At 46.9% G+C, this 18,214-nt stretch overlaps 1 protein-coding gene across 1 annotated transcript in view; it reads left to right on the top strand.

Annotated features, from left to right (window-relative positions):
* Window positions 1–2,448, top strand: part of mapk15 (mitogen-activated protein kinase 15) — a 40,996-nt gene extending 38,548 nt beyond the window's left edge. Inside the window, exons 13-14 of the mRNA XM_084327343.1 lie at window positions 64–216; window positions 2,147–2,448. Of these exons, the coding sequence (XP_084183469.1) occupies window positions 64–216; window positions 2,147–2,347 (354 nt within the window). The 3' untranslated portion in view covers window positions 2,348–2,448. The remainder of the gene's footprint in view (window positions 1–63; window positions 217–2,146) is intronic.
* Window positions 2,449–18,214: the final 15,766 nt, after the last annotated feature.

The following is an 18,214-nucleotide window of genomic DNA, read 5'->3' as shown; positions in this document are numbered from 1 at the left end:
CTGTCTGTCTGTCTGTCTGTCTGTCTGTCTGTCTATCTATCTACCCCCCCCCCCCCCCTCTAGTCCATGGACCAGATCCTCCAGCGGGGTCGGTCAGCCCCTGCAGCCCATACCCGCTCGTTCTCCCAGACCCAGGACCAAGCCCAGAACAACCTCCTGGTCCGCAGAGACGAGCCCTCCATCTCCTCTGGGATATGTGTCACCTCAGCACGCCTGGTCAGTCCACTGTACCCCGTGACGACGGCACCTCTGCCACGCTGTAACACCCAGACAGAGTCTGCCCCCGAGTCATCATCTACCCTGAATGTATCCACACACTTGGGGCGACAGTCAGTGGCTCAGGAGGTAGAGTGGTTGTGGTAGTCGGAAGGTTCCCGATTAGATTCCCGGGCAGCGTGTCGAAGTGTCCTTCAGCGAGACACTTTTAACCCCTAATTGCTCCCGATGAGCAGGTTGGCACCTTGCATTGGTCGCCTCCACCGTCGGTGTGTGAATATGTGAGTGAATGGGTCAAATGTGAGGAACAAATTGTAAAGCGCTTTGGATAAAAGCTGCTATATAAATGTACCATTTACCATTTACACTTGAGAAAGAAAAAAAAAGACAAAACAAAACACTGCTATGTCTTATAGCTTGGTTGTGATTGAGAAGATGCGAACAGCCTTGACACAACCATAGATTTATTGAGTGCGTTAACACATGCACATTATTATTCCAATATTATGCTTGAGTATTCTGTCAAGTATATGCCATGTCTCCCAGCTGGGATGAACTCATATCCCAACTGTAAGAAACCCTAATATGGTAGCAGGGATATGGGATACCGAGGCATGTAAACAAACAGTCTATTGGGTTTTGATGTCTATACGTTTTGTTTCCATGGTGATATTTGCAATAATCTGTTCATGTATCTATCTCAAGCCCCACCCTCTTTTCGTGATCCTCCAATCCCAACTGTTGCTTCCCTCGGACAAAATAAAATAAAATAAACAAACTAAAATGGCACTTTAAATCATAATAAAATCTCCAAATGCAAACAGCTTTACTGATACAACCTGAACCTGCACTGGAATAAAAAGTAAAGTAAAAAGTAAACACTGCTACACAACACTGCTTCCATCTTTACATGACGTTCCCTCGTCACTAACAATCCCAGTCCCTTCCACCTTGCCTCGTAAAAATGTGTCATTGATCCAAATACCCAATAACTACCAATAATCCCCAGAATGCATCTTAAAGACTTTATTTTGGTTTTGATTATGGATGGTGATTAGAAGGCAATATTTGCTAAAAGAATTAGGATAACCGGTTGGTATGGTATGGTTTATTTCTTAATCCCCGAGGGGAAACATGATTTGCCACCAGAGCGAATACAATTATACAAACATGAAAGAAACAATTACATGATACAATACAGGATACACAACACAGTAGGAGAGCCTCTCAACACACTGTGCTAACGATGTTCGTTAAAAAAATGTAACCGCAGCAGGAACAAAGGACCTTCTCAATCGCTCAGTAGAGCATCGAGGCATCAACAACCTATCACTGAACGAGCTTCGCAGAGCATCAAAAATACTGAACAGGTGAACTGAAGGACTTCTGTGATCAAATAAACAAGGAAACCTGTCGCTTCACTCTTTGTCCGGGCAAGCAACAGTTGTGGTTGGAGGATCAAGAAAAGAGGGCAGGGCTTGAGATAGGTCCATTGTGTATAGCGGCGGTATATTCATGATGGGTATATCAAGATGCATATAAATGGTAAACGGTGCATTCATATAGCAGCTTTTATCCAAAGCGCTTTACAATTTTGTTCCTCACCCATTCACTCACACATTCACTCACCGACGGCAGAGGCACCCATGCAAGGTGCCAACCTGCTCATCGGGAGCAATTAGGGGTTAAGTGTCTTTCTCAAGGACACTTCGACACACTGCCCGGGAGGAGCGGGAATCTAACCGGGAACCTTCCGGACTACCAGACGGCCGCTCTACCACTGTCGCCCGCCCCCGGGCATATGGACAGTACACCTCATGCCGCCTATACGACCTCTACTGGAACATTAGCCAGTGTCCCGGCATTCTGTGTGTATAGTTCATCGTCACCCGGCCGGTACCAACACGATGTCTTCTCTTGTTTCCTCCAGAACCAGCGCTCCCACTCTCAGGCCCGGGAGGCGCGGCCCCCGCCCCCCCGGTTCAGCAAGAAGTTCTTCCAGGCCACCTCCTCCAACACGTCTGCCTCTGGGGACCCGCGGGCCAAGCTGGGCAGCTACTCCCAGAGCTACGGTACCATCAGCCAGACCGAGCTGGACAACCTGCGGAGGGGACGCCCCTGCAATCACTAGACTTAATGGAGTCGATGGACGACTGGAGTGGGGCGGCGGCGGCGGCGGTGGTAGAGAGGGTTATCATTTTATTTCATTTCCCAATGGACCTGTCTCAAAACCCTGCCCTCTTTTCTTGATCCTCCAATCACAGCTGTCTCTTACCTCTGACTTCCTCGTACAAACAAAGTTTGTACGAGGAAGTCAGAGGTAAGCGACAGCTGTGATTGGAGGATCAAGAAAAGGGGCAGGGTTTGAGATAGGAGAGAATTGTTGTTGTTTTCCCCAGTTCCTGGAATGAGTTTATATCACAAATGGTAAATGGCTGCTTCTTTATATATAGCGCTTTACAATTTGTCACTCACATTTGACCCATTCACTCACACATTCACTCACCGACACCGACGGCGGACGCAAACCATGCAAGGTGCTGCCAACCTGCTCATCGGGAGCAATTAGGGGGTTAAGTGTCTTGCTCAAGGACACATCGACACGCTGCCCGCTGGAGGAGCGGGAATCGAACCGGGAACCTCCGGATTGCCAGACGACTGCTCCTCTACCTCCCCGAGCCACTGTCGTCGGTCGGTCTGTCGCTCCTCACAAACCAATTCACGTTGAACACTTGAGTGAAGTCTTGTAAAAATGGGATTGAATTGGAACGCACCACCAACCAACCCCCAAGCAGAGATGATGTCTGCCTCCGCCTTGGATCTTAGGTGCCTGGGAAGCTAAAAGAGGCGTAGTGAGGAGGAAAATGAGCGTATAGACGGTTTCACTGGACTTCTGTTACTACTAGGGAACAGTTTGGACCCAGACGTATATTCCCTCCCGTCGCATTAGCGAACATTGCGACGGGGAAATTAACTTTTAGAATGTTATTGTTGTCCCTCTGAAACCGTCTATAGGCTATCAGTGCAATAATAAGAGACTGTTGTGACTGTTGTGTACTATGTAGATTGTGTCCATGGAAACATGGAATTCCACCCCACTGTCTGTGACAGTGAATGCATGTTCGTTATTTCCAGTGTGACTTGATGTCACCTTTTAGCATAATATGTTTAACATACATATATATGTATAGTTTTTCACGGTGAAATACAATGACATAGAGGGGATTTAAAAACGACAATACTCTACTTTAGTATACACGGTGGTCCTGGTTAAAAAGGTTGTTGTCTTGTGCATTGATTTCATGCGCGAATTAAACGTGTTTAATGTAAATACAATACAGTTGTTGTAATGTGTACAGAAGGGAGAGGTCGGTGGTTGTTACGTCGAAACGTTGAAAGTGTTCATCAGCGATGAAATATTTTTGAAAGTCACATTATGTGATGACGGTCAAAAACCTTAAAGGTAGAATCTGTAATACTGTCAAAAACCTCAGGTTATGCCAAGAGAGGTCAGGATAAATTCACAGTATAATAAGTTACTTATAATATATGGTATACCGTATATACCGTAAAATATTATTATATCTATGGTTATTATGTATATCGTAACTTATAGTTTTATCTTAATCTTAAAACGTAATGTTTTATCTGGTTAAATAAAGGTTAAAAAAAATATATAGTCTACTGTGAATTTCAATAGCAGCCCCTTCCCTATCCCCACACATCAAAACAAGAAAATGTAAACAAAGTGCAATACCAAGGCTCTTTTACTTAGAGGTCGCTGTTACAGATTAATAAAACGCTGCTACAGCATTTGCGACTTTTTATCTGAATGAATGAATGAATGAATGAATGAAAACTTTATTTAACAAATTGCAGCTGTTGATCTGCTCCATGGACTAGAGGGAGGGGGGGGGGGGGTTGATTGATTGATTGATTGATTGAAAATTTATTGCAGAATGGGTACAATACAGTACAGCGCAATACACACTATTGTTAAGGGGATGCAGACCAGAGAGAGACTTTCGTCTTGTTTACATCAGGGGGGGGGGGGTAGATAGATAGACAGACAGACAGACAGACAGACAGACAGACAGACAGACAGACAGACAGATAGATAGATAGATAGATAGATAGATAGATAGATATAATGGTTTAAAACGCTATGAATGCAAAAGGATTAACAGACCAAGAATATAAAAAAAATTCAGAATAGTATTACTGTTTTATTTATTCAAAAATACCCTATTTTCGTGTAATTTTCATTAATTTCATACATCTGTCTCAAAGAAAGCCAGCCTTCGTTATTACATGGTCATTCATTCCGTGCAGCACCTCTCTCTTGGACCATGTTGGAGATTCCTGCACAGCAGCCTGACACCACGTGATGACGACACGGCGAGGTGACGTCAGTCGCTCCACTTGTCCAGTCTGACTCCCATCGCGAGCATCCAGCGAGGAATTATTACAACAAGCCTGTGTCGAATATTCTCCAGTGATTTACATCCATAATAGCACACCTGTAGACGCCAGAGAGATACCAGTATTCTAAACGGTAAGATTGTCGAACAGTTTATTAGTATTTTAAATGAAATAATAAGTCATTCTCTCCAGAACGAGCTGGTTTGCCAGTATCATCATCAATCATCACGCTGGTTAGCATCATCATTCACCATCCAGCATCAACAACCAGCTTTAGCCAAACCGCGGATACAGATGACATATTTGACCATCTCAAAGAGCTTTTTACAAACAAGATTATATGCTGCTGAATTGTTCTTGCTAAACAGCAGATAAGCTGCCGATATGTAAACGAGAAGGTGGGCATTGTGTGTGTGTGTGTGTGTGTGTGTGGGTGGGTGGAGGAGGGAGGGGGGGGGTGCAGCAAGAACCATGAATGAATTCATGATGACAGCTGAGCTAGCTATCATCAATATCATCATATCAGTCTAGCTCATCATCATACCTTGCGTCTTTTATGCAGTCTTAAAAATGGACACGGACTGTGATGTTATTATTCTGTGTTTGGTCGGGTCGGCTGCCTTGTTGTAATCTACAATGGCTTCCTTCCAAGAGTGTTGCAGTTTGTTAGCTAACGGGACCAGTGGGACCAACACACTCAGGCCTAGAGATACAGACCTGCTGCAGGTGCTGCTGCATTGATTGATTGATTGATTGATTGATTGATTGATTGATTGATTGATTGATTGATTGATTGAAAATGTTATGAACAGATTGCAGAATGGGGTACAATACAGTACGGCTCAATACACACAATTGTTAATAAGGGGATGCAGACCAGAGAAAGACTTTCGTCTTGTTTACATCAGGGTCCCCCATTTTCAATTCATCAGGACATATATATGACATACATGACATACGGATAGACAGTACTGCTACATCTATACATTTATGATGACATACCAGATTTACAAATACAGTACTGTTTGTGATACAAAAAGAGTAAAAAAAAGAGAGTATATACATTTGACGAAGAAGAAACTGTACATTGGAGGAGGTGGGGTGGGGGGGAACTGTACATAGGATCACGAGAGGAAAGCGAGGCGGACTGTTTACACTAAACCTTTCTGTTGTTGGTAGCAGTTATCCATGTCGCGTCAGTGCTCTCTCCCCGCCGGGCACACGTTTCGTTTCAGTCTAATCTCCTGAGTCCTGAGTAGGTCACTACTACTACTGACCATGTGTATTGTGCAATTGGAGAGGTTGGTAGCAGTAGATTATGTGGTTTGTTTCAACATATATCACTTGTTGGACTCACTGGCTGGACTCTTTCCCCTCATACCTGCATAGTACCTGCCAGATTAGGGCACCAGTAAGTGAATGGTATTTCGGAGTGGTTTTGTGTCGACCGGACAAGTAAAAATGATTATTATTATTATTTTTTTTAAATATAAATATATATATATATTCCCCAAACGAATAGTAACGTTATTCCATCTGATCAGAAAGTGCCTGTCCTCACAGTGTCACACTGGAAACTCTCAATCTCTGTACGTCAATATTACTGTATATACGTCTTCCGAGTGCTCGCTTAGTAGTTGACAGTGGCACGAGACCCGCGAAAATATCAATGTTTAATAAAAGTTTACTAACAACTATACTGTAATAACAACTATACAACTATAGGCGTAGACCAGGGTTTAACCCCTGGTCGTCAAGAGAGAGGGGGAGATGAGGAAGATGAGCTGGTGCTGATGGGGAGTGAAGATGAGCTGGAGGACTGATCATATACAGTATATACCCCACACACACACACATGCACACACACTGTGTTTAAGTTATTAAATCCTAATAATTGTCCAAATCTCTTGTCGTTTTATTTATTTTTTAATAGGCCTTTATTTTCACAAGTACATTTCGGACAAGTAAGTTTAGCTTTCGGACAAGTAAAATATCTGAGCCACTTGTCCGAAGGAAGTTAATGTCAAGCCCTGCTTCACGGCTGGCCAGCTGGTCTGTGTTGTCAACCCGGGTGGAGAGATGTCCTGCGTCTGAAGGAAGCTCGATGGTAAACAACTCACGTCCAGCAGCTCTCACAACAAACAGCCCTCCTCTGTCCTCCCCATGAAGCACCCTGTTCGGAGAACATGCCATGATGATACATACTATGCAGAACTAATGAATCCACTTTCCTTATGAAACGCAGCTTATAGCTGCAGGCTTGACTGTGTCTCTCTATCTTGCAGAGTTATAGCTTCTCACTGACAGTGTGAGTTTGGCAACACGAGGGGAGAGTCTGTATTCTCTCAATCATTTTATGTAGTTAAAAGGCTGTCACCATAGCCTTTTTGGGCGACCAACCGTGGAAGCAGGAATGATCAAAAAGAATTATAAAAAAAAAGAAATTAGTCAGTATGAAAGTCAAATGTGATCTGAATAGTGAGATATTTATTTTATTTTGTTATTATTATTATTGCATTTTTTCTTGTTTAATCTGTGGATTGTTTGTTTCTTTGTATATGGTATAAATTATTATTTTGTGTAAATTAGGTTGTACGCCGACTGTAACTGAGGGGTACAATTCCCTGACTGTATTACTAGATATGATACTTACTACCACTACCTTTGTACTTAATATTCGGCCACCCAGTACTCGGCATAAATATATTATGATGAACACTGTCACGTAGATGAAACGGATCCAACACAAATGTACGAATTAGAAATAGGTCTTTATTTCTACACAGCGATGGTGTGTAGAGCAAGCACTTAATCAAATCAATCACATTTATGAATGGGAATTAGTATGCACTTTTATGGCAAGAGTATTCGTCGGTATATCAATAGAGAATGTCCAATCTCTGAAGGCGCAGGTGGTACATATACGACCTGGAATAGTTAAGGAATAAAAGCAATGATACTTTAATGATTATAGACTGGATACACTAGGGGGGTTTAATCCGGTCGCTTGTAAGCCGACAGGAGTAGGAAGGGGGGGGGGGGTAGAATCCGGCTGCCTCATCCGGCCAAGGGTATCCCAGGTGAACCCACTGTAGTGCCGTTCAATGCGCCGGCGATCCTTGGACCACAGATGAAAGCAGATGGACTCTTTGTGGGCCGGCGTCCTCCGGTCCACGGAGGAGAGACGTGAAGCGACCTCGTCTTGCAGAGCGTCTCCTCACCTTGCGTCCTCTCCAGGGGGGGGGGGTTCCAACACACGGCAGTGTCGGGGGTCTTTATCCATGGAATAATCAACGTATACAAAGCATAATCCGTGCCGGGGAAGGCGGGCTGTCGTCGGTAGAATAATCCGGTATACAGGTCCACTCGCTCGTCGGCTCTGGGGCTCCTCGGGTGCAGCTTCACGTGGGGTCAACCACCCTGGATAAGCAGCCAGTTCTCTGCCCGAAACGATGGGGTACTGACTACGGTAGTATTCTCACCGCACGAAGCACTATATATTAACAGACTATTATTAGCTTAATAGACTACGTCCAACTCGACGATATAGTGCCAAATATGACTATTCAAATATTAATATACACGATGTCTCAATACCGATGGTAAGCCGAACTTGGCCTTACTCCCACACGTGGCGTCGCGGGGAGGCTTTACGTCTGTGACTCTATTGGAGGGTAAGAAACTGGACTGAAAAGGAAGTCCTACTTTAGTAGCGCAGTATATATACGCACTATGAACAAATAGTCCCATTAGTGGTGCGGTAGCCAGATTCCTACGCGGAACTAGGACTTGTTCGTACATGTTGAGCGGTACGTTTGAACTGGGTCTGAGGGGTATGGCAGCCTGGCACCAAGGTCTCGACCAATAGTAGAATGGAGACTATTATGGGATGTTCAGTAGGCTAGAATGGATATTCAATGCATATTGTACAAGGAATATACAAGGGATATCAGGGAATATTAGAGAATATACAAATACAATTAAATATATATATATAAATAAATATATATATTCGGTTTAATCTGGCCCTTCACAACAGCCACCCCCTGATTGGTCCCAGACCTAATCAGTTAAACAGAGACAGATTAATCGCGTTGTCTATTTACACATAAGGGTTTGCTGTAGGGGTCAGTCAACTTCACAAAGTCATAGGGTTATAGGGTCATGGTCATCATCGATTGTGTCTGGGAGTCGGGGCAGTTCTATGAGCCTCGCCACGGGACGGGTGTAAGTGCGACCCTGGACGAGCACTTCAGCTGCTCGGACCTTGCCGTCGGCACCGGTGATCACTTTGCTTACGCGGCCGGCCGGCCACATAGCTCTGGGCAGTGATTGATCAATAATCATGACGACTGTTCCTTCTGTCAAATTGTCTCTCTCCTTTACCCACTTCTGGCGGGTCTGTAGAGACGGCAGGTAGTGCAGTAGGAAACTGTTCCAAAACTTGTCGGCTAATACTTGGCTGTACCTCCACATTCGTCGGCCGTTCGCTTCTTCAGGCCGGTACATTGTCTGGGGTAATGCAGGATCTAGCCGCCCCATCAGGAGTGTGTTGGGGTCTGCGGAGATAACAGTGCTCAATCCACAGAACACAGGCTTCTTATTCTCAGCCTCCTCCTGACTGGCTTCCCTCGGGATAGGCGTGGGCCACTCTCCTTCCGGGAGCTTTAGGAATGCTGGGCCGTCACTGTAGACATTGCGACGGGTGAGGTCATCCAGGGGCATCCCCCGGGTGATGACGTCAGCTGGGTTCTGTTTTGTATCAACGTAGCGCCACTCTGTTTCTCCGGTTAACTCTTCGGTTAAGTCTTGAATCTCGGTGACTCTGACTCCCACGAAGACTTTGTACTTGCATGAGTCCGATTTGATCCAGGCGAGTACTGTCGTGGAATCTGACCACAGGATTGTTCTAGACACCGGTATGGTGAGCTCACGTTGGATGAGCGTGGCTAGGTGCGCTCCGGCTAGGGCTGCGCAGAGCTCTAGACGTGGGATAGATTGTTGCTTGCGTGGGGCTATTCTCGAGCGGGCGAGGACAAATGCTGTGTGGATCTCTCCCCCCTTTTCTTGGGCCCGCAAGTAGGCTACTGATCCGTATGCGACCTCTGAGGTGTCACTGAAGACGTGTAAGTCCATTTTACATGTCTCTGGCCTCACCGTGGGTGGGAAGTAGCTTCGGCGCATATTAACGCCTGGGAGTGAGTGGAGCTCCATCTCCCACTCTCTCCAGGTGGATGCAAGGTGTGCGGGAATGGGGTCGTCCCAGCCCTGGTCCTTGTCCCACAATGCTCGTACAATCATTTTTGCCCTGGTGGTGTACGGTAGAATACATCCTAGCGGGTCATATTGTCGGGCGAGTGTTGTGTACACACTCCGTCTGGTGGTCGGCGCCGCCGCCGGCTTTCCCTGCTCCGTAGTCAGGGGCTTGTGTCTGTAGTGAAGCGAATCTGTTTTGAATCGCCACACCAATCCCAGGGTCATCTCCTGGGCTTCTCCCGGGATTGTAGCCATCCAGGTCTCGCTTCTGGCTGCCTTGTCCTCGGAGGAGAGGCTGCGCAGTACTTGCGGATCGCTGCTGGCCCACTGCCTGAGATCAAAGCCGCCTTTGATCAATGAGGCGCGGAGTTTAATCAGGAGAGCCTCGGCTTCTTCCTGGGTTGAAAGGCTTTGTAGACAGTTGTCTACATAGAAGCTGTTCTTTACGCTGTGTCGGACCTCTTCGTCCGCTGCTGGGTCCTCTGCTACATGTTTCTGTAGTGCAAATGTAGCACAGCAGGGGCTGCACGTCGTTCCGAAGGGGAGGACTTCCCATTGGTAGATGGCTGGGTGCTCATCTCCTGGCTTCTCTCTCCATAGGAACCGTAACAGGGGCTTGTCCTCCTCTACTAATCTCACCTGCAGGAACATTCCTTTAATGTCCCCGCTGATGGCCACCTTTTCCTGGCGGAAGCGGAGTAGAACGCCGCGTAGGGAGGGGCCGAGTGTGGGACCGGGCAGTAACTCTTTATTCAGATTTTGGGATCCGATCTGGTAGCTGCAGTTAAATACTATGCGGTCTTTACCGTTGTGATGGACCTTGTGGTGAGGCACGTACCACGATCCAGTGGTCTGGTCAGCCTCTTTAATGTCCATCTTTGTGACGTGTCCCGCTGTGATGAGCTTCTCAATCTCAGCGCGGTATACACTCTCTTGGGCGGGGTTCTTGGCTAAGCGCCGCTCCGTGTTCAGCAGATACCGTTCTGTGGCGTCTGTCTTGGCGTGGAAAGTAGGCATTCCTTCTCGCCGCAGGAGTGGCGTGGCGTATCTCAACACGCCGTTGACCGGGACTCTCTTGGTCCCTGTCTCGAGGAGGTGAATGGCGTAAATGTCATCTTTAGAGCGAATGTCTTTCTTTCCGTTCTTAAAGGGCATTTGTTCCAAGGTCCATAGCCGCTCTACGTGTTGCAGGAGTGCGGTTTCTCCCTCTGTGACTCGGGAGTGGAGACATCTAGTGGCTGTACTTCGGTTGAGAGATTTGGCGTGCGGGCCTTGGAGAGTCCATCCCAAACGGGTCTCGACTGCTGCAGGACAGCCTCGGGGTCCGGTATGAACCCGGTCTATCGGGACAATGAGGTCTGCATGGTCGGAGCCTATCAACAGGGTCGGCATAGCATTGTCTATGAGCGGGATCGGTAACTTGCGCAGATGTGCATATTTCTTAGTGATGCACGATATATCGGCCGCCGATATAATATCGGCCGATATGGCCGTTTTTTTACACATCGGTATCGGACCGATATCAAGATAGGGCCGATATTAAAAAAAAAACAAAAAAAAAAGAAGTTTTTTTTTTTTTTTTTTATCTTTTTTTTTCTTCTTTTTACATGTTTTGGCCTTAAATAGTTTCAAAATATCAGTCATTTCTGAAAATAAGTTACAAAAGTAAAAAAATTATGCGTTTTGGAAAATAGCTCTTTATTTGATTATCATAAAAAAGTGTTTTCTATACAGAGATATCGACATCGGTAAATATCGGTATCGGCCAGAACAGCAATATTAATATCGGTTATCGGTATCGGCCACAATTTTCACATCGGTGCATCACTAATATTTCTCCATCAGCTTGGCGACGGGGTATGTGTACCGCGACAGTCCTATTTCTTGGCTGGTGAAAGCGTCTGTAATCTGGTACCGTCGCTCAGGCTGGCCGCTTGCTGCGATAGAGAATGAGACATTCTCGCCCTTTATCGTCTTCAAATCTCGTCTTATTGTCCGAATTGTCATTTGGGTTTCGCTTCCCCGCAGCCCTAGCTGGGCCGCAGCGGAGGCGAGCAGAAGGGTCTTCTCTGACCCGTCATCGAGGACGGCGTAAGTGTCCAGGACTTTATTCTGGTAGCTTAGTGTCACACGCACTACTTTTAGGAGTACTCGGGCTCCACTGCTGCTGGCGGGATCGATGTACATGACGCTCGCTTTGCTGCTGGATGGTGCGGGTGAAGGGCGCCGTCTGTTACTGTCGTGAAGTATGTCCAGATGGGCTCCATCGCACTTGGTGCACCTTTTCTTTAAGCGGCATTCGGCTGCCATGTGTGAGCGCGCACAGCGAAAACAGCGCTTGTTGGACTTTATCCATTGACTTGCTTCCTCCGCGTTCAGCTTGGGGAAGGAGTCACATTGCGCTAGCCAGTGTTCTTTCTCACAGTAGGGGCACACTATCTTCCACTTCTCCGTTCTGGAGGGGGTACTGTGGCTCCTGCTGCTCGGTACTGACTCCGATTGGTGCATCACAGTCACCGATCTTCTTCCATCATTTAGTCGTCTGGTTCCTTCTCTGGAGCCAGGCGTGCTCCGTCCGAATGTATCTAGCCGTAGGCTGCTGACTTCTCTCGCCAGGAAGTCTGCTAGATCGAGGAGGTTCGGTTCGGGGCCATTCGGGTCTCGGTGGTCTCTCTGCCGCCTAAAACGCTCCTGTTGAGCGGGCGGCAGCTTCTCCAAGATCCTTTCCACATTTGAGTTGGCGTAAAGTTCATGCCTCCCCTTCTCTCTCTGCGCTCCCAACATCCCTACCAGGGACTGCACTCTGATGGACAGGTCGTCCAGTGCTCGATTGTCTATTGCTGGGGGTAAGCGGTCGATGTGTCGGATCTCCTGGATCACGTAATCCCATATGCGCCCATACCTCTGGTCCAATGCTACCAGCGCTGCTGTGTATGGGGTGGTGGAAGTCGCGTAGGCGAGCGCTATATTATGTGCGCGGGGTACCTTTAAGTGCTTCAGTAGGATGGCGTATTTATGGCGTTCATCCAATACATCCACCAACATGGTCTCCAGACACATGCGGAGTTCTGTATACTGGGCCCGGTTCTCTTGGGTGAAGTCGGGTACCATAGGCGTGCCAATGTATGACGCTGACTGTGGATACATCGGCGAGCGTTGGGGGAGAGGCCTCCTAGGCGAGTCTCCTCCCGCTCCTTTGTATGGGCTGGTACCGGCAGTGTACCATGGCCCGCTTGTCCAGGTGCTGTTCCTCGGTGCGGGTCGTGCGTCGTGCTCACCCGTGTATAGAGTCGGGGGTCTGTAGCGCAGCTCCGCGGGAGTATAGCCTGGGCTGTACCGGACCTCCTGGTCCGGTAGAGTACTGTGCTGTCGTCGGGCGTGGTTCTCCTCCTCTTCCTCTTCGTCTTCAGTTAGGTCATCCAGTGCTTGTAGTCTCTGGTTTAGCCTCTCCACAGGATATGCTTCTCCTTCCCGGTTGCTAGGTCTCGCTTGGACCGGTGGGGGGAGGTGGTCTGTGGGGGGTATAGACCTCGTCTGTTGGTCAAGTTCAGGGTTGTTTACTCGGCTAGGGGATGCCGCCCTGGAGGTGTGTCTAGACGAGTTCCTGGAGCCTCTGGCGGAGGGAGAGGGTGTTGTCCGTCTGATCAGCTGTTCTATTAGTTGCGCTTGCTGTCTGTCGCGCTCTGCGTCCCGTAGAGCACCAGCAGCGGCTCGCTGGCTGTCTGCTCGGTCTCGGGCCACATTCTCTTCCCTCTGAATGCGTCTTATTTCTAGACGTATATGCTCTTCTTCGCTCCGCTGCTGGATCTGCAGTCGGTCGCGTTCAGCAGCGGCGTTCAGGCTGATGAGGAAGGCCTGCTGTAGGGTCCTCTCTGCCTCGCTGGGAGAAGGCGGTTGTATAGGGGAGCCTTCCCTCGGGGTACTCCTTGCGGAGCCTTGGAGCTCTATCTCCACGGTGCTCTCCCCGTCTTCTTCCGTGCCGAGTTCTGTCTCGGTAGCGTTGTATTCCTCCCGGGACTCATCGGGGACTACTTCTTCAGTACTGGCGGGGTGTGAAGTCATGTCTGGTTCCCACTGGTCCCCACCGTGAACTTGGTCAGTTACATTAGAACCCGTAGGGGCCTCTATGGTCGGGGTAGTCTGGGCGTTGGGGTTAGACATACTTTTACTTTCTAGTTTTACCGCGTTTACTGTTAGTAGAAGACTAGGTTGTTGACTGACAGCGTAAGCCTCTAAGTACTGAGGGAGCCGTCGTTCGCGCTGCGGGCGTTGGTTAGGAGGATCGTTTCGTGGAGTGTTCATCATAGGCCATTTCAATATTAATAACACTATATTAATATTACACTAATTACCCTCCGGCTCGAAGGACCAATTGTAACTGAGGGGTACAATTCCCTGACTGTATTACTAGATATGATACTTACTACCACTACCTTTGTACTTAATATTCGGCCACCCAGTACTCGGCATAAATATATTATGATGAACACTGTCACGTAGATGAAACGGATCCAACACAAATGTACGAATTAGAAATAGGTCTTTATTTCTACACAGCGATGGTGTGTAGAGCAAGCACTTAATCAAATCAATCACATTTATGAATGGGAATTAGTATGCACTTTTATGGCAAGAGTATTCGTCGGTATATCAATAGAGAATGTCCAATCTCTGAAGGCGCAGGTGGTACATATACGACCTGGAATAGTTAAGGAATAAAAGCAATGATACTTTAATGATTATAGACTGGATACACTAGGGGGGTTTAATCCGGTCGCTTGTAAGCCGACAGGAGTAGGAAGGGGGGGGGGGGTAGAATCCGGCTGCCTCATCCGGCCAAGGGTATCCCAGGTGAACCCACTGTAGTGCCGTTCAATGCGCCGGCGATCCTTGGACCACAGATGAAAGCAGATGGACTCTTTGTGGGCCGGCGTCCTCCGGTCCACGGAGGAGAGACGTGAAGCGACCTCGTCTTGCAGAGCGTCTCCTCACCTTGCGTCCTCTCCAGGGGGGGGGGTTCCAACACACGGCAGTGTCGGGGGTCTTTATCCATGGAATAATCAACGTATACAAAGCATAATCCGTGCCGGGGAAGGCGGGCTGTCGTCGGTAGAATAATCCGGTATACAGGTCCACTCGCTCGTCGGCTCTGGGGCTCCTCGGGTGCAGCTTCACGTGGGGTCAACCACCCTGGATAAGCAGCCAGTTCTCTGCCCGAAACGATGGGGTACTGACTACGGTAGTATTCTCACCGCACGAAGCACTATATATTAACAGACTATTATTAGCTTAATAGACTACGTCCAACTCGACGATATAGTGCCAAATATGACTATTCAAATATTAATATACACGATGTCTCAATACCGATGGTAAGCCGAACTTGGCCTTACTCCCACACGTGGCGTCGCGGGGAGGCTTTACGTCTGTGACTCTATTGGAGGGTAAGAAACTGGACTGAAAAGGAAGTCCTACTTTAGTAGCGCAGTATATATACGCACTATGAACAAATAGTCCCATTAGTGGTGCGGTAGCCAGATTCCTACGCGGAACTAGGACTTGTTCGTACATGTTGAGCGGTACGTTTGAACTGGGTCTGAGGGGTATGGCAGCCTGGCACCAAGGTCTCGACCAATAGTAGAATGGAGACTATTATGGGATGTTCAGTAGGCTAGAATGGATATTCAATGCATATTGTACAAGGAATATACAAGGGATATCAGGGAATATTAGAGAATATACAAATACAATTAAATATATATAAATAAATATATATATTCGGTTTAATCTGGCCCTTCACAACACCGACCATCAAGTAATACTTGTTTCGTTTAGGAATACTTACTTACTTATCCTCTTTGTCCCGGTTGGGGCATAAGGCCGCAATCATACACTGCCACTGAATCCTGTCTCGTGCTTTGGCCTGCGCTTCGTCCCAGGAAAGACCTGTTTAGGAATAAGGGGCAGGTAACTATAAGAATTCTTCTTCTTCCTGCTCCTTTTGCCCATGGTATGGTATTTATGATTTTGTATGAAAACTCTATGATTGTATTGCTTCCATGTGGCAAATAAAACTCTAGTCTGAATCTGAATCTGACTAGAGATTCTTCCAGGCTATAGGCTGTTGGATATTTCTGTGCTCGCGGCACCTTCCATCTGTGTGATGGGCATGAACGCGCTCCAGGGATTATTACTGAATCGCTATAGCAGCTCCGTGGAAATAGCCACCTCATTTAGTTCCAGTTTTCGAGAGGTCTGGCGTTTCTCTTGCCATCCCAGAGAGACATGATTACAGTGGAGGAAAACAAACCTCTTTAGATATCTCTTTTTAGATACCCCTTTAGACGGCATATTATTTTACATAATGGATCAATGTCGTATTTGATCTGATTTGGGTTCTCAGAGAACAGCGGACTTGACATTTCCCAGACCAGCGTGACGGAGCGAGCAGCGACGGCCTGCCAGTGAGCCCGGCGTCAAACGGCTCCTACTGTTTACAGATCCTACAGAAAGATTAGTCTGGTGGTATTTTTCAACCAAAGGATAAATCTGCTAGCTGCCCTTATTGAAACGGAAGTCTCTTGAGAAGAACTGTGACTTGGCCAAACTACTGTAGCTAATGTGCTTTCGGTTCAGCAGTGCTTTACAAGGTGAGGTGTCGGCAGGTTTGACGTGGCTAGAGTTGCTGCTGACCGTGGCGTGTCGCGATTAGAGTTGTTCCGATACCGATACCAGTATCGGAAATGCCGCAGATACTGCCTAAAATGCTGGTATCGGTATCGGCGAGTACCCTCTAATGTTGCGCTCCGATACCATGACGTAATTTATCAACAACACTGCGGACGTTGGGCTCTGTAGATACTTTATATACTCATACTTCGCTGGGTGAGCATTATAAAACAAACGTGTGCTTAATCGACCGTGAATTAAAGTGTCAATTGCCATTAACAGCAGAGCAGATACTTTCTTAAAATGCCATTGTCCCGACAGCGCTGTTGACGGGGAGCTCTGATGAGTTCGCTTGGTGGCTGGTGTTATTAGCATTGAACAGCTAACCGAAAGCTAGCTTTGACGTTACCTTGGCTAAAGTTGGGGCTATTCACATAATCCAGCAATAATGGCTGCAGATCTGCAAGCAAAGTACAGCAAGTTGGCAAAGGAGTATTCCAAGTTAAATCACTGTCACCGGCAGTAACGTTACAGTCTTTCCATATAGCGGTAGCTCATGCTAGCTAACATAGCTCACGGTAATGTTGTCATTGCACAATTGCACGTCGCGTACACAATTAATGACATGTTGCGGACAGCCATATCGGCGACAATGTTTAGCTTTTAGTGCCAAATGATAAGAGTCTGAGGCGGAGTCTCAAAAGAGAATGTTGAATATTTATTGTGCAAAAATCACAACAACAGAGCCTCTGGTACTAAACGGAGCCTTCTTGTGGAAGCAAGTGCAGCAACGAATAATGTCCGTGTGGAACTAATGTGCCAACAACCTTTCCGTGGGTGAACTCATTGAGATAGTTTTCAATTACTGATACTAATACTAATCTATACAATCACCTGTTGTTGAATAAATACCATTACTTTATAGTTATTACTAAAAAACAGTATATATAAAACAGTAGCTGTATTAAAAAAAAAAAAACGTTTTATAATTTATATAATATTTTAAAAAATGTTTAATGTATGCACTGGTATCGGATAAGTATCGGTATCGGCCGATACCCAAAGCTTAGGTATCGGAATCGGATCGGAAAGGAAAAAATGGTATCGGAACATCTCTAGTCGCGATGACAACATCCTGGCTGGCTGGACTGCTGCTGCGTAGACTGGCAGAAAGGCTGAGGACTCCACTGAGAGCAACAGACCTAAAATGAACACCAGCCACCCGCCAACTGCTGGTGAATCTTTGCTGGAGCTGATCAGTAGGCTGCTTCGCCTACCTATCCGGATATGGAAGAAATTAAAGGCATACTAACTAAGTCGTTTCAGCCACTAGATGTCACTAGAGCACCACCAAAACAATAGGAAACGCTGTACCACGAACTAAGTTCAGATCAAACTGTCAAACTAGACATTGCAGATCAAATATGACTCGAGATCCAGCAATATCATATCAAACTCACCACTAGAAGTTTTGTCAAACATATTTTAGCTTCAACTTTAGTTAAAAAAGGAAAAGTTGACAAGTGAACAAACCGCCATAGAACCAGGGACAGCCCCACCACTAGCAGCGTGTTGATCCAAGCAGGTGTGTTCCACGCGGGGGAAATGGGAAGTAGAGAGGTACAGTAGGGGTGGGAATCACCAGAGGCCT

This window comes from Notolepis coatsorum, assembly GCF_963971535.1.
Source record: "Notolepis coatsorum genome assembly, chromosome: 13".
NCBI lineage: Eukaryota > Metazoa > Chordata > Actinopteri > Aulopiformes > Paralepididae > Notolepis > Notolepis coatsorum.
Note: the sequence above shows the minus strand (reverse complement) of the source record. Positions and strands in the feature narration are given on the sequence as shown.